This window comes from Megalobrama amblycephala, linkage group LG23 (assembly GCF_018812025.1).
Source record: "Megalobrama amblycephala isolate DHTTF-2021 linkage group LG23, ASM1881202v1, whole genome shotgun sequence".
Classification (NCBI taxonomy): domain Eukaryota; kingdom Metazoa; phylum Chordata; class Actinopteri; order Cypriniformes; family Xenocyprididae; genus Megalobrama; species Megalobrama amblycephala.
This window is the reverse complement of record NC_063066.1, coordinates 4,669,722-4,691,319: the sequence shown is the minus strand read 5'-3', so window position 1 is coordinate 4,691,319 and position 21,598 is coordinate 4,669,722. Positions and strand designations below refer to the sequence as shown.

The 21,598-nt window shown below is 38.0% G+C and overlaps 1 protein-coding gene across 2 annotated transcripts in view; it reads right to left on the bottom strand.

The window, feature by feature from the left end:
- Window positions 1–19,238, bottom strand: part of ppargc1b (peroxisome proliferator-activated receptor gamma, coactivator 1 beta) — a 61,060-nt gene extending 41,822 nt beyond the window's left edge. The window contains exons 1-2 of one of the 2 annotated variants that reach the window (XM_048175781.1): window positions 19,077–19,238; window positions 8,223–8,427 (exon numbers count right to left, since the gene is read on the bottom strand). In XM_048175781.1, the coding sequence (XP_048031738.1) occupies window positions 8,223–8,303 (81 nt within the window). In that variant the 5' untranslated portion in view covers window positions 8,304–8,427; window positions 19,077–19,238. Of the gene's footprint in view, window positions 1–8,222; window positions 8,663–19,076 lie in introns of those variants that run through there. The other variant, XM_048175780.1, reaches the window with a different exon arrangement.
- Window positions 19,239–21,598: the final 2,360 nt, after the last annotated feature.

Sequence of the window (21,598 nt, the reverse complement as noted above, 5' to 3'; positions counted from 1 at the left end):
TTTTTTTGGCACACAAACTGCATTCTCATCACTTCATAACATTAAGGTTGAACCACTGTAGTCACATGAACTGCTTTAAATATGTCTTTAGTAGCTTTCTGGGCATTGCTGGGCATTGTAAATTATCTTGCTGTCAATGAAGGCCTCACTGAGCCATCGGATTTTATCAAAAATATCTATAATATGAGGGTGAGTAATTAATGGCAGAATTTTAAACCCTTTAAAACACATACAATTGACAAACTTTTGTGAGGACGCAAGCGAAAGTGATCGCACTGTCTGTGTGTGTTGACTCGGCATTTGAGGTCGCCTCCATGTTGCTTCCATGCCGCTGACTGGACGGGGCGGAGTCACGTGGTAGTATGTTTTTAAGGGGAAAGCATTAAGAGGATTAAAAAATTAAATAACCGACATGGGAAAATTATGTTAGTTACTTTTCGATTAATCCACCAGCCCTATAGCAATCACAGATAACTGTTAACCCAGACACTTGTAATTAAAAGGTAAGTTTCTTCAAGTGTCTTGGAGATGTTGTCGCAGTTCTTCTAGATTTAGTGTGTCCCTTTTTTTCCTGTTTCTTCATGTAATCCCAGATGGACTCGATGATGGTGAGATCAGATCATGCCGGCTGTTGTCAGACTCCTTGTGCATACAAAAATCCTACTTGATTATTACAATTAATGGCAAAAGGAATGTTTGAATTTTTGGTGATAACACTAATGTGCCTAAGACTTTTGCACAGGACTGTGGGTGGAGCACTGATCTAAAGATAGAGCACTAGTTTTCTCCTGGGTTCTTATAATCCAGCTTATTCTTTTGTATACTTGTCATTAGGTGCTGCTTAGTAACAGGTCTTATTTAATTATTATCATATTTTAATTAACCGGAACACCAATTAGTGTCCACCAAATAAGTCAAACAATAATAAGTCAAAACTGACTAAAAAGACAAGGAACATAAAGAGTACGCCATATTTAAAATGTATAAGGAGACACCTATTTTGTATGGTCTATGTACCTGCTGTTGCGCCACAGACTTGCATTTTATGATGCTTTACATGTTCCCATTTGCCCACTGTGAGTCCCTGCCAGTCTGTGCTTGCCCTCCCCTGATGTCATGTTGCTATGGTAAGCCTGGTACGCGCCCTTCTCATTAAAAACATGCGGAAATTTCCTTACCATCACCTGCTTTCACTGCTGTATCTGATATAAGACGATAAAGGATAAAGGACTTAACACTCAGTTTCAGAACAACAATGTGGCTCAATAATAGGACAAGAAACTCACTTATTGCATAATCTGAGTTTTCAGAAATTAGTTCAGAAATGTAATTACTGATTATAAATGTATAGGGCTCATTATCTTTTGAAATGATTTTCCTGGCAATATAAAACTTGTGAATATCACAGTGATTTTAATGACCTTTTTATTTGGCTGTTAAGTTTCCTGATAAGACCATGTCATTAGACTTGTGGTTAGGGATGCACAGATTTGAACATTTTGGCAGATACCGATAATTTTTTATATTTGAAAGCCGATAACCGATATATAGGCTGATAAATCTAAATCAAAATTTTTAATAGAATTTTTGAGAGCCTGATTACAAAAACAAAAGTTTCATGTCCCAAGCACACAATTATAATGTTCTCATTATAATATTATGTAGCTTATATGATGCACATGTTGCATTTAACTGTATTTTCCTTTTTGAAGTGATTTCAATCATATTTCAAGCAATTCGAAACCATCATGGCGAACAGTGCGCATCTGAAGTGTCTCAGCTGAAGGAAATAATCCATTATATTTCGGTTTTAATATATCAGCCAAATTTTCTCCTCTGGCTGATAACGATAACATTAAAAATACCGATATGGTGGCCGATATATCATGCATCCCTATTTTTTTTAGGCAGATCACTCACAATTAGGATGTGTGTGTCATCTACAAGATCTAAATACCAGGACCTGATAATAAAGAACATCCAGAATTTTATAGTCAGGTACATTTGATCTAAAGAACACTGTGTGCGTTATATAATCCTCAAATGTACTGGCCAGAGGAGAAGCTGAATCTAACACAAAGAGCTTTCTGCACTTTTATTTTCACAGAGTGTACAGGTGGGGGATGATTTGATATTAGAATAACACACCTGCAACTTTGTTTAGCTTGCAAATATACAGGTCAAGCTGCAAGTATGCAAATGGTTCCTGCAGTTGCCCTACTAAACTAATGCATACTACATTGATTTATACCACTTAAATTGAGACCAAACAAACATATCACGCTATATTGTGCCATGTGAGTGCTTCAGAGATTAAGATATAACCTTATCTCCCAGAATACAAAGGTTGCATCAGCTTCTTTTTTCAGCTGAGGTTGAATTAGGACACCTGAACTTAAATAAGTGTGTGCAACTGCTGCGACTTAATGCCTTAATATAACACAACAGCAAAATGATAATGCTGGCATGAAGCATTTCTCCAGGATACCTTATAAAAATGCAGTGAACGCTTTAATCTGTCTCTAAAAAATGAGAGCTATTAACCAAGACATATCCAAGGTGATTACAGTGGACTGAGAAACTACCGCATAAAACCAAATGGCCGCTAAGGATAGTTCATTCAAAAATGAAAAATCTGATCATTTAGAGGTTGTTTTGAAACTTTGCAATTTTCTCTATTCCAGGAATTCTATGAGAATTGAGAAGTCCACACCACAGTTATAACGATAACAACACAAAGGAACGATATTGTTGGAATCAATTTCAGGATCATTTTTCCACCTGACGAATGTAAAAACTTTGACAGCCAATCAGACTTTAAGCAAATAAGTTTAACTGCAGCATGCTTATAATAAACAGAATAATATTGTCCCTTGGTGTGAATGCTAAAACAGTTATCGCTATAGTTATCTTTACTCTCTTATGACTGAAGAAAAGGTTTTTTGTAGTAACGAACTTTGCTACCTTTTAATTGCTGTGACTCATCAAACGCTGTTGTCTAATGCTTATTCATCCAACGTTGCAAATCCCAATGACTTTGACTTAAATTCCTGTTGCGCAGCATTCTCTTCTAACATTTTAACATTCCAACATTATGGCACAACAAAAACATCTTATCTCAATCATCACACCTAAAAGACCAGGAACTGGGTCAATGATGTGTAATGAAAACCACAGGACCTATTCATGGAAATGAGTGACCAGCACATTGTTCCAAATTTCTCCTTTTGTGTTACGGGTCAAGTGTATAAAAAAAAAAAACACACACATAATGGAGATATAATTAATTTTGAAGTTTTATTAAGTGTTAACAATAAGATTATGTGGTTTTTATAAGCAATTAATGCTATTTTTGTCATTTTGTACAAGATGGACAAAATTTGTCACCAAAAAAATTTCGGTTTTACCAAATGATGATTTTTCAAATAATGCTATCTAGCAAAAGGACAATCAAACATTTTATATTTAGTAAAGTTTTTAAAATATTACAAAATTTTCCATGTTTTATAGCGGTTGCACCGAACGACCTGATGTTTCGGGACATGCGTATGATCAAGTGAAAACATGAATTTTTCAAATAGTTAAGAGAGAGTTAGTTACTTTGCTTCACGACCATGTGGTCCTTTGCAGGTGTCTGAATGATGTCACATCCTGTCACATGATATTGGCCGCATGACTTGATCTGAAACGGTCCCTTTATATCGGTTACTCCAAATGACATCAATGAAATTCATTTTCTGGACATTTTTTCTCATTACAAAGCAACGACTTCTACACATAATTTTAAAACCATTGTGCACTATGTTGATATATGATGTTATAAAATCATGCCAGAATAAAAAATATATACATTTATTACATTTTAATCACAAATGAAATGGCTGTATTGGACGGTTAAACCGAATGACACTTCAAAATCTTTAAAACACCTTTATATGTAGCAAAATATAATTAAAACCAATTGGATTCAATAAAAAAGATCTAGTTGTACTACCTTACATACTTTGGATGTCATATCTTTGTTTTTCGTCATTATTAAGGCCTTTGGACAAACAAATGACCCGTCACGTCATTGACCCGTTACACAGAAGAAACCAAGCCATTTTTGAGATAACTACTCCTTTAAACAATCAATACTGCAGAACAGTGTAAATAAATGCTGACGTAATGAACACGGGCGTCATTTACAGAACACGCTAAAGTGAATGTACATCTATAGATCGTCCGCCAGATAATCTATAAAAGAGAGTTTATGTTACAGCAGACTGAGGACTACAGTTACAGAAAACAGGATTCTCTATACATCCGATCCTTGGGTTTTTAACCTTTGATGCCAGTTGAGCTCTTAGCCTATGATGGATCAGTACGGGTACATTATTGATATCAAGTCCCCGTCTTTCCACAGTCTATCCCTTTCAGTCCAAAATTGACATTGATCTGTTACAGAGCATTCCCAGACTTCCTCAAGTCCCCAAAGAGAGATGGAGGAGCCAGATGAAGGACCTCTGGGGCTTCAGGAGAGGAAACAGCCCTGCTAATAAATACAAGTGTGCCCTGAGCAAGGCAACAGACAGCGCTGTAAAGTAATTGGAGTGAAAAGAGCAAAACATAAAGTGACGATCTAGAGGCTGCAGCCAATTTATTGAGCCACATTCAGAGCTCAAGCCTTTCTGTGAAAACCAAATCAAATTATATTCCTGTGATGTTTTATGGTATCTCATTTTATTCTTGCTCTCAGTGGATTTCAAATGAATGCGCAGTTTCTTCAAATCTGATGTCAAGTGAATTCGAACCAGCAAACTCCAAACTAGAACATCTAAAACATCATTTCATTGCTGCTGATTTGATTTTACGGTTCAACTTCACAGCGATAAGGCAAATGATACAGAAAATGCTTCAGTAAACAAGCAGACACAGAGCCAACGGTCTGAACTCACTATAAAGACCATGTCAACCCTGCATATTTATGATTTCGAATGAGCATAAAATTATGAGTGGAAATGAGGGGAGGCACAGCTGACTGACACAAGCTGGTGGGTGGGTGGGGGGTTTGGGGGGGAGTCATTTCATGGTGTAAATACATTTGCCTGACTCTGTCAAGTTAGGTGACTCAGCCCATATCACGCAAGCTGAACACATAGTACTGCAGTGCATGCCGCACATCACGACAACTGCGAGCTTGCCTAAGAAGTGGTGCAGTATATAATGTCTATGAAATCATTAAAATGTTCAGATCTTATGCAGTGAATGTGTAAATGTCAACAGCAGCATATAAGGATGCAGTGAGGCGAGGAAACAAACATGCACTGAAGGTCTTTTTTCCCATAACATTAATGATAAATCGGCTGATATTGGGCCATTTTGAGATTATCAGCATCATCATTATATTTCAACTTTTTTAAATATTTGGATGAATTTGAAGTAAATACTGTCAAAAACAAATTGCATGCTATTATTCGCATATATATGTGTGTGTGCATCTTTGAATGCTGTCTCTGGAAACCCGCTTCAATGTTACTCATCTTAATCTCATGATAAATAATTTTAAACCAATATATATTAAGCAGCCTTGTAATCTTTATCGTGAATTAACGTGGCTCTCTAATACTATACTAGATACATTGCATACAATAATTTAAATATTCTACGTCAATGTAATTAATACTCTGTATGTGACCCTGGAGCACAAAACCAGTCATAAGTTGCATGGGTAAATTTGGCAATAGCCAACAATACATTGTATGGGTCAAAATGATTGATTTTTCTTTTATGCCAAAAATCATTATGATATTAAGTAAAGATCATGTTCCATGAAGATATATTGTAAATTTCCTACAGTAAATATATAAAAAATGTATTTTTGTGAGTGGATATGCATTGCTAAGGACTTCATTTGGACATCTTTGCTCAATATTTTGATTTTTTTTGAACATTTTGTATAGGGCCTGCAGTGCTGCGTATTAGTTTCTCAACTTTATAGCCTACATTAATTTTTATATAGCTTTGCTCAAGCAAAACAGGTCATTTATGAATATGTATTATGCAATTATCCTGTAATAACTGCATCAACATTATTAGACTAAAAATGACATGATGCATTAGACAAAAAAAGGCCAACAATACATTGTATGGGTTAAAATTATTTAAATTAATTTCTTTTATGCCAAAAATCATTGTGATATTAAGTAAAGATCATGTTCCATGAAGATATATTGTAAATTTCCTACAGTAAATATATCAAAAATGTATTTTTGTGAGTGGGTATGCATTGCTAAGGACTTCATTTGGACATCTTTTCTCAATATTTAAATTTTTTGCACCCTCAGATTACACCCTCAGATTGTATCTCGGCCATAATATATTAACAAACAGCTTATTTATTCAGCTTTCAGATGATGTATAAATCTCAATTTAAAAAAAAAAAAAAATTGACCCATATGACTGGTTTTGTGGTCATATATACTATTATTTTCTAATAAGAAGCAGTGGAAGCAGGTCTTTTACATTTCTCCACATATTTCAAAACAGAGAATTTTGAAGATAAAGTCTAAATCCAATTCCTCGAATGAATCACATGAATACAAATACTGTTTATAAATCAAAAAGCTACCGCTCTTCACATCCTCCTAGAGTGGATGGTGAATTATTAGTCGTGATCTGAACTGCTCCACTTTGCGCAGCGGCAGCAGCAGTCAGTCAGTCAGTCACATGCACGCCCGGAGGAGGGAGTGTGTGGCTGTCGTGGACGCGCGTCAGTGGTCCCGCCTCTCTCTCTCTCTCTCTCTCTCTCTCTCTCTCATTCTACTACGTCTAACGGCGGCGAGCACATGACTGCAGTAACTGTGTGTTCTGTAACTCCAGTCACGAGGATGGAGTACTATTACACTGACCAGACTGCGCGCTCAGCCCTGTAACCCGAAATGAGCACATTTACAGCGCGTACACTATCCCCGCTGACACAAGGACAAACGCCACCGACCGCTTCCTCACCTTGTTCAAATGTTTGAAGTAGACTGTCGTCTTTCAGCGACACCTGACACAAAGTATCCGATTTGTAACCGTGCACAATTCGATTCTATAGGAAAACCATACCCTTCTGTAACAGCACGTGCCACTTTTTAGAATTTAAGATAAATGAATGCCCGCGTTCTGCGCCTCATCCGTGTCTAAACATCTCTGCGTAGGCTATAATATCAGTGATGTAACGTAAAAGTATCCTTATGTTTCATAAGCGTTATATTGTAACTACGTATATTGTATCTATAAATAAACACTTTGCAGTGCGACCACAGCATATTTGACATAAGATGCACAGCGTTTATTTATTAATATCGACAGCACATAGGCTACTGGCACATGATGCAAAGATCGTTTGACTACTTCTAAATGGCATCAAGCTCTTGTTTTGTAACAGTTACGCAAACGCTTACGAAAACAATACATTTTTCACATGAGCAGAGTTCTGATCTCTACTACACTATGTTCTACATATATACTCCCACATATGATAGCTATTTGTAAACATTTTGTATAGGGCCTGCAGTGCTGCGTATTAGTTTCTCAACTTTAAAGCCCACATTCGCTTTTATATAGTTTTGCGCAAGCAAAACAGGTCATTTATGAATATATATTATGCAATTATTCTGTAATAACTGCATTAATATTGTTAGATTAAAATTACACGTGATGCATTAGACAAAAAAGACTTAAATATATATATATAATCAGTTTTTCTGATCTGTGCTTACTTTTCATCTCTCATCACAGTGAACTGGTATGGAATCAGTGCTCTTTTGATTTTAAAACTACACGATCTCAACAGGAAACTTGAGTCAAGTTCACCAAAGTCCCACGTGTCACACACACACTCTCACACACAGACCGGGAAATTGGTATGATTTTTGGCAAACCGACTAACATATTTTGAACTTGTTCTAAAACAGTCATGAATCGTTCCCTGATCGCTAATCCTCGAAAGCAGAATTGAAAAGAACGATTATTTGAAGGTTATTCGTTTCTAAGTCACTTTTCGCAAATATGCATTATTTCCTGTGAACTCCACGTGAAGCGCAGACGTCAGGGACTCCAGACGCCGGCTGAGACGCTCTGACAGCATCGATGAAATGATGGAAGTATATCGTGCCACAGACAGTAACATGCAAAAATACACCTGGGGAATAATAGCTGCGATTCTGTTCTGTTAGAAAATGTGCATGGCTTACCTGGCTTCCGGAGTTTTCAGTCAAGTAATTGAAGACGAATGAAGAGAGCTCCTCATCTAACAGTGAAGCGCAGTCCGCCATCTTCTAGAGAATGAGATGAGAGGAGCCAGAGAGCGCAGCTATACTGGGTCTTCCCGCATGCAGTGAGGATCTCTAACCGACCGAGGGCAGTGTGCTGAGGTCCCTTAGTGCTTCCCAATCAGTGCTGGATTAAATAAAACAGCAGAAAGTTGAATTATTTCAAGGTGCAGGTGGGATAAACACAGGTTGGTGGCTGAAGAATGGCAGGACTAGGAGCAGGATGCATGTTGCTAACTGCAACGGAAGCTGCTTTTGCTGCCTACATTAGCGTGTCTATGACTCATTTATGATGCTAGTTTGTTATGTTTGAAGTCCGTGTCAGCTCTGTGCATATAATATATAGCAACCACAACCCACCAAAGGATGTATGAGGTTGCATGCATTTTTTACTGTATGCATGCAATGCAGTATACACAACATACCATTTTTGGGCTTAAGCATGCTTAAAAACCTCAGCCAATTACTGTGCTTGGATGGTCTGTTAACAGAAAAACTATTTGTATCAGCTCCAAATTCTTAAGACAGCTTTAGTACACTCTAAAAAATGTTGGGTTGAAAATGTACAAACCCAGCGATTGGGTTGTTTTAATCCAGCGGTTGGGTTAAATGTTTGCCCCATGTGCTGGGCAACTATTGTTTAAACTTTACAATATGGCTAGCTTAAAATGAACCCAAAATAGGTTGAAAATTAAAAATCAGACACATAATTACTAGGAAACAATGATAATCAAAAGGTGAACATTTATTAATGAGCAATTTAATAAATGTTTGTTGTTTAATTATTATTCATTAAAAGTATTAATGTTCAATTATTAAACATATTAATAAATATTAATTTCCAACATATTTTGGGTCCATTCTAAGCAAATTATGTAATTATGTTATGTGTTTTAAACAAAGTTTAAATAAACTTAAACTACCCAGCTGGTTGGGCAAACATGTAACCTAAATGCTGGGGTAAAACAAGCCAATCTCTGGGTTAAAACAACCCAATCGGCTGAGTTAAAACAAGCCAATCTCTGGGTTAAAAACAAGCCAATCGGCTGGGTTAAAACAAACCAATCGGCTGGGTTAAAACAAGCCAATCGCTGGGTTAAAACAAGCCAATCTCTGGGTTAAAACAAGCCAAACAGCTGGGTTAAAACAAGCCAATATCTGGGTTAAAACAAGCCAATCTCTGGGTTAAAACAAGCCAAACGGCAGGTTAAAACAAGCCAAACGGCTGGGTTAAAACAAGCCAATCTCTGGGTTAAAACAAGCCAATCGCTGGGTTAAAACAAGCCAATCGCTGGGTTAAAACAAGCCAAACGACTGGGTTAAAACAAGCCAATCTCTGGGTTAAAACAAGCCAAACGGCAGGTTAAAACAAGCCAAACGGCTGGGTTAAAACAAGCCAATCTCTGGGTTAAAACAAGCCAATCGCTGGGTTAAAACAAGCCAAACGGCTGGGTTAAAACAAGCCAATCTCTGGGTTAAAACAAGCCAATCGCTGGGTTAAAACAAGCCAATCACTGGGTTAAAACAAGCCAATTGCTGGGTTAAAACAAGCCAAACGGCAGGTTAAAACAAGCCAAACGGCTGGGTTAAAACAAGCCAATCTCTGGGTTAAAACAAGCCAATCGCTGGGTTAAAACAAGCCAATCGCTGGGTTAAAACAAGCCAATCTCTGGGTTAAAACAAGCCAAACGGCTGGGTTAAAACAAGCCAATCTCTGGGTTAAAACAAGCAAAATGGCTGGGTTAAAACAAGCCAATCGCTGGGTTAAAACAAGCCAATCGGCTGGGTTAAAACAAGCCAAATGGCTGGGTTATAACAAGCCAATCGCTGGGTTAAAACAAGCCAATCTCTGGGTTAAAACAAGCAAAATGGCTGGGTTAAAACAAGCCAATCGCTGGGTTAAAACAAGCCAATCTCTGGGTTAAAACAAGCCAAACGGCTGGGTTAAAACAAGCCAATCGGCGGGTTAAAACAAGCCAATCGGCTGGGTTAAAACAAGCCAAATGGCTGGGTTAAAACAAGCCAATCGCTGGGTTAAAACAAGCCAATCTCTGGGTTAAAACAAGCAAAATGGCTGGGTTAAAATAAGCCAATCGCTGGGTTAAAACAAGTCAATTGGCGGGTTAAAACAAGCCAAACGGCTGGGTTAAAACAAGCCAATCTCTGGGTTAAAACAAGCAAAATGGCTGGGTTAAAACAAGCCAATCGCTGGGTTAAAACAAGCCAATCGGCTGGGTTAAAACAAGCCAAATGGCTGGGTTAAAACAAGCCAATCGCTGGGTTAAAACAAGCCAATCTCTGGGTTAAAACAAGCAAAATGGCTGGGTTAAAACAAGCCAATCGCTGGGTTAAAACAAGCCAAACGGCTGGGTTAAAACAAGCCAATCTCTGGGTTAAAACAAGCAAAATGGCTGGGTTAAAACAAGCCAAACGCTGGGTTAAAACAAGTCAATCGGCGGGTTAAAACAAGCCAATCGGCTGGGTTAAAACAAGCCAATTGCTGAGTTAAAACATCCCATTCGCTGGGATAAAACAAGCCAATCGCTGGATTTGTCCATTTTCAACCCAACTTGGGTTGTTTTTAAACGACCATTTTTTAGAGGGTTGAGATTTAAAGTTTTTTTTATTTTTTGTGAATGTAGAGTGCTTGTTTGACTAACAATGGTGTACATCACATTAGCCATCATTAAATTGAATTAATCATTATATACACATTATCATTATATAATTGGCTACTGTCCACACTGTAAATATTTGCAAAAATATTATTTATTAAATATTATTTATTATTATCTAACTGTACTAGAGAGTCTTTGGACTTTTAATGTTGAGGCACTTATCTTTGACCCTAGTACTACATTAAATAAAATAATGAAGTAACAGATAAAAAGATGATGATCTCCCTACTGTGAACTCATGATAAAATTTGATATACGAGTAATGCATTAAAATCTATATAAACAATTAGGGTAATTACCCTGTAATCAGTAGACTCATTGATTGGCTGCTCTTGTCAAGTGCAGTTTTCCTACAGTCACTCACAGGCTTTCCATATGATTTGGGGATTTTGACAGCTTCAAGTAACCTCAATACTTTATCATGAATCGAGCTGCTTAATTGATTGAGTCATTTCATTCAGAGTGACATCCCAGAGATCACCAGCTGACTCTTACTCAAGAGAAGATTAAGAGTAAACTGCTGTTCACATCTAACTCATAAATCTTGTAGATATTAAGATAAACTGTTTACAAGGCGTGTAAACCAATAAATCTGAATTGACAAGCCCTTGAAGGACTATTATAATTCTCAGTCAAATCAGAAATGACCCCAAGGCCCCATCCGTCTATTGAACTGTGTGCTGACTATATAGCCAGCTATCGACCAAACACATGCTGTTTGAATTTTTGAGGTCAAAGCAAAAGTTTGATTCCAACCATGCCTCTTTGAAAACACACTGTATATAAAAAAACCCTATAAATGCTCTTAGACGCTTGATCGATAAACCGTAGGTTGTGCTAATTCTTAGAGCAAAAACAAATGAGACAACAGATGCAACGAAAAGCAAACATTCAGTGACATTCTTGGCTTAGAGGGGGACTTCAAGACTTAATCCAACTTCCATAAGAGTGTGAAAGGTCACTGGAGGGATTTGACAGCCCTGAGCGTCTGGTAGGTGTCTCTGACAGCTGTCAGACTGGAGGAGTTTGTTCTCACTTGGAGTTATCAGTCAAGAGAAGAGTCAGTTTCATTAGTCATATCATTTCATTGATTATGCCCTGATGTATGGAGGTCAACAACATTGTGCCTTCAGCTGCAGTTGTCCAAGGACAGCAATCAATAGAATTCACACATTGTTTTCCGACGCTGAAGCACGCATGACGGTTTTTCATGTTTTTGTTTGCCGTGATCAATGAGACAGCATGTTGCAGGTGCTGGTGTTACAATTAATGCATACTGCAGACATCTCTCGCAGTGTTTTATGACTGGAAGGTGATTTAATGGGGGCTTCCGTGTGAATGGACAGGGCACTGAGAAGAGACAAATCAAAGAGCACACTTGCTTATGCACCAAGGGCTGTTGCATCAAATTTATGAAGATTGTCACGTTGGAACTTTGGGTTCAATTTCAGAATGACACTGAAATTGAGTCCTGAAATTGTGAAATGCCCTGTTGGGAAATTCATATATACACTAGATGTTCGTTGTGTAGTATATTTTGTACACTCAATTTGAACTGCATCTTGCATCAGTGTTTAGTGGCCTTCTTATGCCCAATCTCATTAATGTTTACTTGAATACAAATCTAACTACAAAAGAAGAAATCTTTTTTTTTTTTATCCAAATAAAAGAAAATGCTGGCAGCTAGAGTCAGCATGTTTCCTGACAGCATGTCATTTCTGAAGACAACATCAAACACTCCTAATTCAGTTCAGACTGAGCTATTTTAGTATCTTAACAGTTGTGTCCACGTAAACAAATGGACCACTCACACCTTATATGTGGAGAACGGTCATCAGCTGGACAGACATGTCACAGCAAACATCCTGCTGAAATGATGTTGCACTTCAAACAAGACAAAAAATGCAGTGTTTATTCAGTCTTGTCAATAGAATCCATTAATCAGTAATACTACTGTCAGCTACAGAAGATCCATTTATTTGTATTACATATATTCAAATTATATCATGGTCAATCTGAATACTCGATTCGGATTGGCTGGAAGGTGTGCATTAAAACCATTTAACGCACAAGTAGTTCCAGTCAGTTTAAATATCGTTCTATATTAATGCGCTGTATTTACTGAAGCTTTGAAGAACGAGTGGTTCTTTGCCTCCATGTTGTACATTAAAATAATTTAATGCACAGCTAGCCTTGGATTACCCCTTACATATTTTCCAGTGAAGTATAACTGGAACTGAAATGACTTAATCATATATATATATATATATATATATATATATATATATATATCTATATATATTATTTATTTTTTTTTCACACACACATTTTATATTATATATATATATATATATATATATATATATATATATATATATATATATATATATATATATATATATATATATATATATATTAGATAGATAGATACTGTGTATATATATAAAATGTCCAAAAATTACATTAAATAGTTGATATTTTGTACATCATGTATATAATTTATGCATGTTCTCTTTTCTTTTGATTGTTGATGGTGAATGTTCACTCTAACCTTGAGCATAGAATTATGCTATCAGCCCCTCAGAAGAGCAAGCTGATCCTGTTTCAGACCTACTGAAGCATTTAACTCCAGAAATATGTGACTTCATTATATCCTGAAGGTTGAAGTCTAACTCGCAGAACGACTGAATCACAACATGCCACTGTGTATGCAGCAGTTACAAGCAATTTGAACTACAAGGCATAGTTCAAAAAAAGCCGAGCCATGATTGGAGGAAATGCCCGGGACACTACAGATATGCAAAGCATGCAAGGCAGAATGCGCTGTGATTGGCTGGGGCTCCTCCTGTCTCTGTGCATAGTAGGAGAAGGAGTGAGTAGAGTAAAGCAGGCTGCATTAGAGACATGCTTTCCCGAGCAAACACGTGCATGCTTGTCACATGATTCCTTTTTCCATTGCCTGACCGTGCATAGTGCTTACGCTTGCCATGTTGGTTAGATGAAAAGACAAGGATGATTGCACAGGTGAAAGTTGAAAAGAAATCTTACACAAACACAAAGGTGCAAAGGTGACAAACAATTTGAGCAGGCTAATGCCATATTTATCCCAAATAAGTATTTTAAAAAGGAATAGGGAAAGAATGCCAATAAAAAGTGTACTACTTACATACTACCTGTGTGCAACTGCATGTATGTATATATATATATATATATATATATATATATATATATATATATACTAAAAATATTTCTTTTGCCATATATCGTCATTGTAAAAAGCATAGTGAAAGGGGAACATAATCATATAAATATAATTAAGAGTTAAAATATATACTAAAAATACAAAAAAATAAATAAATAAATATTACAAATAAAATATCTGAATTGGTGTGGTGTCTGTATCTGTAGACTTTACCGAAGAGCAGCATCAAATACCATATTATGTCTTATTTGATTAACCAAAGCTTGGTTGAGTGAAATCTGTTTGAAATATTGACTTAAAATGATGCGGCGTCTCTATTGTGGTGTATATTGATCTAAGGCACACACACACACACACACACATGCACACACACAAAAACCCTCTACTACAACATATGTTTTAGGAAAGTGGTTCTCAACTGGTTTGGCCATGGGACCCACATTTTCCCATGTTCATGAAGTTGCGACCCAAATTTGTAGGAATTTGAACCAAGCAAATTTATTTCTCAAAAATGGACAGAAGGTACACAAGTACTGCCTCTTAACATACACATAAATTGTAAGAATATCACCAACACTGTTGAATAAACTGACTACAATTTGTAAGTAATCTATACCCTAGCACTGTGTAATATTTACATAATTTATACTGTTTGGTAATTTCATAACTATGACGTTGCATGCTCATGATTTCATTCGCTCTTTATATATAATGATTTACAGTGCGCACCTCCACATTTGCGTCTGACAGGACAGGAAAGTTTGGACTACGTGTTTTTCTTAGGCATTATTTACTTAAACTGTGTCTGACACGTCAAAAAAAAAAGTTGTATCAGAAAAACATTTACAATTACGTTGTTTGCTGTTGTTGTTTCTACATACTACATACTCTGTGACTCACTCAAAACGGTCTTGTGACCCACCAGTTTTAGGGCTCTTTCACACTTTCACATTTAGATTGCATGGTCTGAACTCAGATCAAGTTTGATTGCTTCCCCTCTCCCTGCTGTACTGTGTTCACTTTGTATAATTTTGGTCCGAACCGCGGTGTGGTTTGCATCATCAAAGGAGCAGCTGTTTACTCCTGTTGCATGGTAACGACAATGCAAGAGAAGGCAGCAAAATGCAAAGTGTTGCTCACCACACTCTTATATTTTGGTTTTTGAATCTTTGATTTCATTTTCAAAGCATCAGCACATGCAAACCAAACTTTAACATAAATCGAAGCCGGGCGCGCACCAAAAAGTGCTAGTGAAAAGCATCCATAAGTTAGACTGGGAAAAACAAGATGCTTTAGAAATCTGTCTTCTGGGAATAGGTGAAAGCCAAAATTGAAGGTTTGACCAAGAAGCTCAAATCCTGACTTTTATCTTTGACCTGAACTATTTGGAATTTCCCATTATTCCAGTGCATATCAAAACAAGGGGTTGCTTTGAACAAAGGATAGAGGCCTTTTCTGTCTGGGGTCTGTGGGCGATTGACCTGCGGGGCCATGTGCAATGCTTTGAGAGTGTCTGAGCCTTAGTCATCACAGCATGTGTGTACACTGCTGCATGTGTGGCATTCCATCACTAAACCTACCAGTGTCTTCAAAGACACACCCATCAATGCTTTCACAATCCCAACAACTTTTTTTGCTATTCCAATGCACTGTGTTTGTGAACTAGGCTGTGTGGTAAGTGCCTAAATTCAACATCAATTATGTATTTACCAAACTTGTAGCAACTGGCTTTTCCCAATCTGCATGCTCTATTTACACTCATGTCCATTGGCAGGAAAGAAGGTGGCTGTTACTGCAGCTGAGTAAGTAACCATGCAGTAATGATCAATATGGGTAGGAATGGTTGACGCCATTGCTGCAAACCTTCTGAAAGCAGTGTGCTATGTTTTTGTAGTGACACTGAGATGCTGATCTCAGGCCTGGAGTCTGTTAAAGAGTTGTTGACATGTGACTGTCACAGTGTTGGACAGCTGTGGGGTAGAGACCAGAAGGAGATGCCCATCATGGTCTATCAGGATCTAACGGACTCACTGTCCCAACACGCCAAGAGAAGGTGCCAGCTGAGTTAGCTACATGCTATATGGCAAGGCCATCCCTTTCAGTCATCCCTTGGGTCTCTTCTCCACCCAAGCATTTAAAAATTAATGAGTATGAAATTTCCCAAACAAGGGTTTCCTTTCCAATGATTATAAGTGGCTGGAACAAGACCCTTCTGGACTGGATTGCTAGTTTGTTTTAGTGGCAGTGTTGTAACATTTGGCAGATGGCTTTATCCAAAACAATTTACAATCCATTCATGGTATACATTTTATCACTATACATGATCCCAGGCACTCGTTTCCAAAACTGCCAGCCATTTTGAAACAGTAACATCAGACAAGGTTGATTTGGGTCTCAGCTGGGTCTTTGTTTTGTGAAGGATCTAGTGTTATCAGGGCATGGGAGAGGTTGAGCTATAGTCTGTGCTGATAGCCCACCTGCTGAAACGCTGAGTGCACAGCCAGATGCCGCCCAGCCAAAGTAGGCTAGTACTGGAACAGTCTAGTGCTCCTCCATTCTCACTTTGCACGGCCCAGCGCTACGTTACTCGGCCTCCCCTGAGACATGCTGATTTATGGCCATGAGCACCATAAGGGACAAATGACTCTAATCCCGACAGCACTGTTTCACAAGCTCAGTGACAAACACGTTTAGAAATATTGGAAAAATGCTTAACAATCAAAGTCATAAACATTGATCCTGTTCAATGAGATGGAAGACCTTGAATTGCAAGCTTTTGGAGACAAGAGTATGAGTGCATCGCATGAAAGAACCCACATCGAAGTGGAAATCTCTATAAATCACAAGGAGGCAATAATGTGCTTTTTGAAGGACATTATATGAGTTCAGTAGACTGTCACCTTAGAAGGGGAAAAGATGGAAAAGCAGGCAAGAATAGGAGGAAGATGCATTTTTTGCAATCTTTGGTAGCCCGGGGGCATATCTGGAGATATCGTGGGCATATCTTGACATTTACACGATGAAGAATTATCAACAGAGCAGAGCTTGAAGGAAGGTTAAACAGGGCAAAGGGAGTCTTCTCTCCACATGTGACATTCACACCAATTTCGCTTTGCTCACGACTCAGCAGTAAGATCACATCACTCACAGTCTTTCAATATCCACCACCAGACCGACACTTTCAAACACATTTAGCATAACTGACTATGCAAATAAATTCCACACAATAGCCTGTGATTACCAAATGCTTGGTCGCTTTGAGCCAGTCCCAACAGGATAACTGCAGATTGATGGAAGGAACTGACCCCTAGCCTCTCGTTTTCTCTTCGCGTCTCTGCAATTTTGGAGCCAAGAGACACGGGCCCTGATAACCCTACCATCTTATCACAGAAGCACACTCCCTTGGTGCTGAATCCGTAGGTAATTGAATCATGCACAGGGCTATTTGTCTGATTGTGAATGGTATTTAAAAAGGGACAGACAGGTGGTGACTGGGTATGCTAGCTTCCTCACACTGAAAGATGCTATTGGTCCAATCCTTGCTGCAGTGGTTAGTCATATGGGGATTATACAACAGCTACAACTCACTTCATTCCACCTTGTGCTCGCCAAGCAGGAAAATGGAGCTAAATATAAATGCAGATGGCGGCATCTCTGGAAAGGTCAACAATACATTTGCACCATGAAGATTATCGCATGTAAATGTGACTTACTTGCAGCATTTAACTCAAACCAAGGATGGGAATCATGGATTCCTTCATAACTCTGTTACATAAGAGGCTTCGCAGATTAGTTTTTTCCCTAAAGATGATCTTTTCTCTCGTTCATATCAAAGTCTGAAAGAGCTTGATGTGTAAATTTCTGACTGCTAAGACTAGCTCCTTCGAACTCCCCTTGACTGTGATGATGAAACAGGGGAGTTTGACTCTTGAATTAGGCCATTAGGTGAGAACCTCAAGATAATGTTTGCAATATCTTATAACTTACATTTAGTGACTCCCATGTGACTCAGATAATCCTTGACAACCCAAACAAAGCTGTTCATCTATTATCAGTATGGAACGGTTGGGGGCCTCAACCTCATATGCCCACATGCTGTCAGTGTTTTCACCAAGTGTCCGACCCTCAGCAACTTTATTATCACAAAGTAGGTCTCCAGCAGACAGATTCGCTTACCGGGGCGCTTATCGAACCAAAGAGCTCCACTGGTTGAAATGACAAACTGATGGGTTTTCCATTGGGATTCATGGTATATGCTTGTCCCTTGACTGAAACATAAACGTTTTGCTTTGACCAGAATATTACTGCATTTAGGAATGGGTCACTATTCTCGCTTCTCCAAATGGGGAAAGATATATTATGCAATGTCATGTCTTTGATTTCCTCTGTCCATCTCTCTCAACAGCTGTTGTTGGAGATGGACCAGAACGCTAGCTTACTAAGTCTGCTTAATGTAAGCACAGCTCTGCAGGGTAGGGGGAAGGTCTTTGGATTTAACCATCGGTTCATCCTGCCCAGAGGACGTCAGCCATCGCAACGTAATTAATGTGTATTTGCTCATCTGTTAAGGTACATTCGTTGACCTTAAACCTCTTGCTGTTCTCCCTTCCAGTTGGCCAGAGAGGTTGGGGGCTTGGCCAGTGAAAAAGTGAGATGGGATGAGGGGAACGGGAAAAGAATAGTGCTAATAAAACCAAAAGAAAATGCTACCTATTGCATACTCCCATTGAAACAAAGCCTTACCCAGCAGAACTCTTCGTGAGCTGCTGATATGAGATGCGAGCTTTTGCAATTACACAAAGATTATCCAGCACATGACCCACTGAGAAATCCCCAACCCCACAAAATCTGCAAAAAGTCAAAAAGTCAAAAAAAAAAAAAAATGCAATAACAAACCTGTTCTGGTTTGAGGATTGGGTGAAGCAAAGCCAAAAAGATGAAATAAGGGAAGTAGGAGTTTCCCTCCTGAGGGGAGTGTGAGGAATCAATCAGGCTGAGACGGGTCTATGACAACACATTCCCACAAGACAAGGAAGTGAATCCTGATTCATCGGTGGAGGAGGAAGCGCAGCAGGCTCAGGCAAGATCGCCCCTGCAACGCAGACATGGTCATCTAATACTTTACTAGATACATTCATCTTCCTGTCTCTCTCTTTTGGACATGTCAAGAATAACACAGAAAGCAGGAACATAATTCTGCAGTGCCTTGTTTTGTTCCCATGAAACATGATGGCTAGAGATTTGATATTCAGCATGGAATTACAGTAGGAGCAGCCTGACTTAACTGACATTACTGTTATCAAGTTTTGTTATTACTGCAGCACTTCATACACATCTTTAAGCGGGTTAGTTGAACTCTGGTCACTGTGATAGAGGGTGAGGCCCAACCTTTTTCAAGAACTGTAAAACTGGAGATTATCTACATTGTAATTGAATACTTATCAAATTTTAAAGGACTACGCATTCTTAGAAATGATAAAATAAGTATAAAATAGCGTTTGAAAGAGAGCAAAGGGTAAAGAGCACGTGTGCTAGTAAAGACTGTGTTTACATCACCTTTCACTACTGAAGCGTTGTAATGTCCCAGATGTCTGCAAGGAAAAAAGGAAAACCAAAGTATGTTTATAATTATTTCATTCTTCTTCGCTATTGTGTTTTTTCTGTGTAAAATGCTTTCTGCGTCTTATGACCAACCAGTATTGGAATAGCCAATGTGAATTAATTAGACACTATAAAAAAATCTGGGTTAAAAACAACCCAAGTTTGGTTGAAAATGGACAAACCCAGCGGTTGGGTTGAATGTTTAGCCAACATGTTGGGTTAAATAAAACTGCCCAACTATTGTTTAAAAATGACTATATGCCTGGCTTAAAATTAACCAAAAATCAGACACATAATTACTAGAGGCAACAATAATAATCAAAAGATGAACATTTATTAATAAGCAATTTAACAAATGTTTATCGTTTAATTATTATTCATTAAACTTCATTAAACATATTAATAAATGTTCATTTCCAACATACTTAGGTTCATTTTAAGCAAGCAATACAATAGTTGAGTTAAACAACAGGTTGGGCAAACATTTAACCCAACCGCTGGGTTTGTCTATTTTCAACCCAACTTGGGTTGTTTTTAACCCAGCATTTTTTAGATTGTACTCTCAAGTACTGTTGGTTTAGACAGAAACAGGAAAGCATCCTGATTTACAGTAATTGTGTGCATCAAAACCCATTCCTTTTATTCAAAAAGGAAAGTGAATGGCACAATACTCTACAAGCATTTACTAGATAGCATTAGTAAATATTGGGTAAAACTACATTTAGTTTTTATTGATACTTTTCTGATTGAATGAGTATCGATATTACCGTATATAGTATGCATATAAATAATATGATTATGAAAATAATAAAAAAAAGTAATCACCTTGTCATAGTGCATTCTGAGATTGCCTTTTCCACAAAGAATACACACAGTGCTTTGTCCAGAAAAGGCATCTAGTTTCGGAACAGCCTCCAAGTCATGTGCATAATTTAAATCATTTTATTTGTTACTGAACTGTATCTCTCTTCTTGTTCATTTTTCCTCTTACCCCTCTTTTTATTTTGTTATTTGAATTAATAGTGGGGTGACTGGCGTTGTCATTTATTTATCATTCCTCTGAGAGGATCCAAGGACAGCGTAAGTTTGGCCAAGTCCCGTGATATTCAAGACTGCCAAGTTCTCTGCTGCCCTCCACACCGTGCAACCTCGGTGACTTGGAATGTTTGCATTCATTCTCTTATCTACCCTAACTAAATCAATCTGCTGATAAGTGTTGAGGCATTGAGGAAACGCTGCATACATCACAGGGGGAAAAAAAAAAGTCATAAAAAACGCTGTTGGTTATTGTCTACAAAAGAAAGTGGAGCGCATGAAACGATTCCAAGATGCTGCTCTAATTCCTTTTATCTGCAGATCATTATTCACTAATGCTTTACTGCTTTCTGGGTGAATACCTCAGAGAATGTCTGATTAAGAAATCATTTCACATGGAAGTCTGGAGCTAATGGACACCTGTGAAGGTACTAACAGGAAATGTGGATTGTTTGAAAGTTTGAAAGAGGGATTGGGTGTCACAATAACTGTGTTCGTTTTTTTTTTTTTCTGCACGACAGCTCCAAATCACACCTGTCAGATTCTCTCAGTTCAAAAAGGATCAAATTGAGATTTAAGAAAGCTTTTTGTTCATTTAGTAATCCGCCCTGGCAGAGGTAGGTCGAAGGTCAGTTGGCTTGGTCTTATGGCACAAGAAAAAAAAGCATCTGTCAGCAACCCAAGCTCAAAACACTTTCATTACTCAAGGACAACTGCCATGAGTGGAAGGTTAGTTCCACACGAATGGCCTGGAATTCCAGGGGTGTCGCTCCATGTCTGAG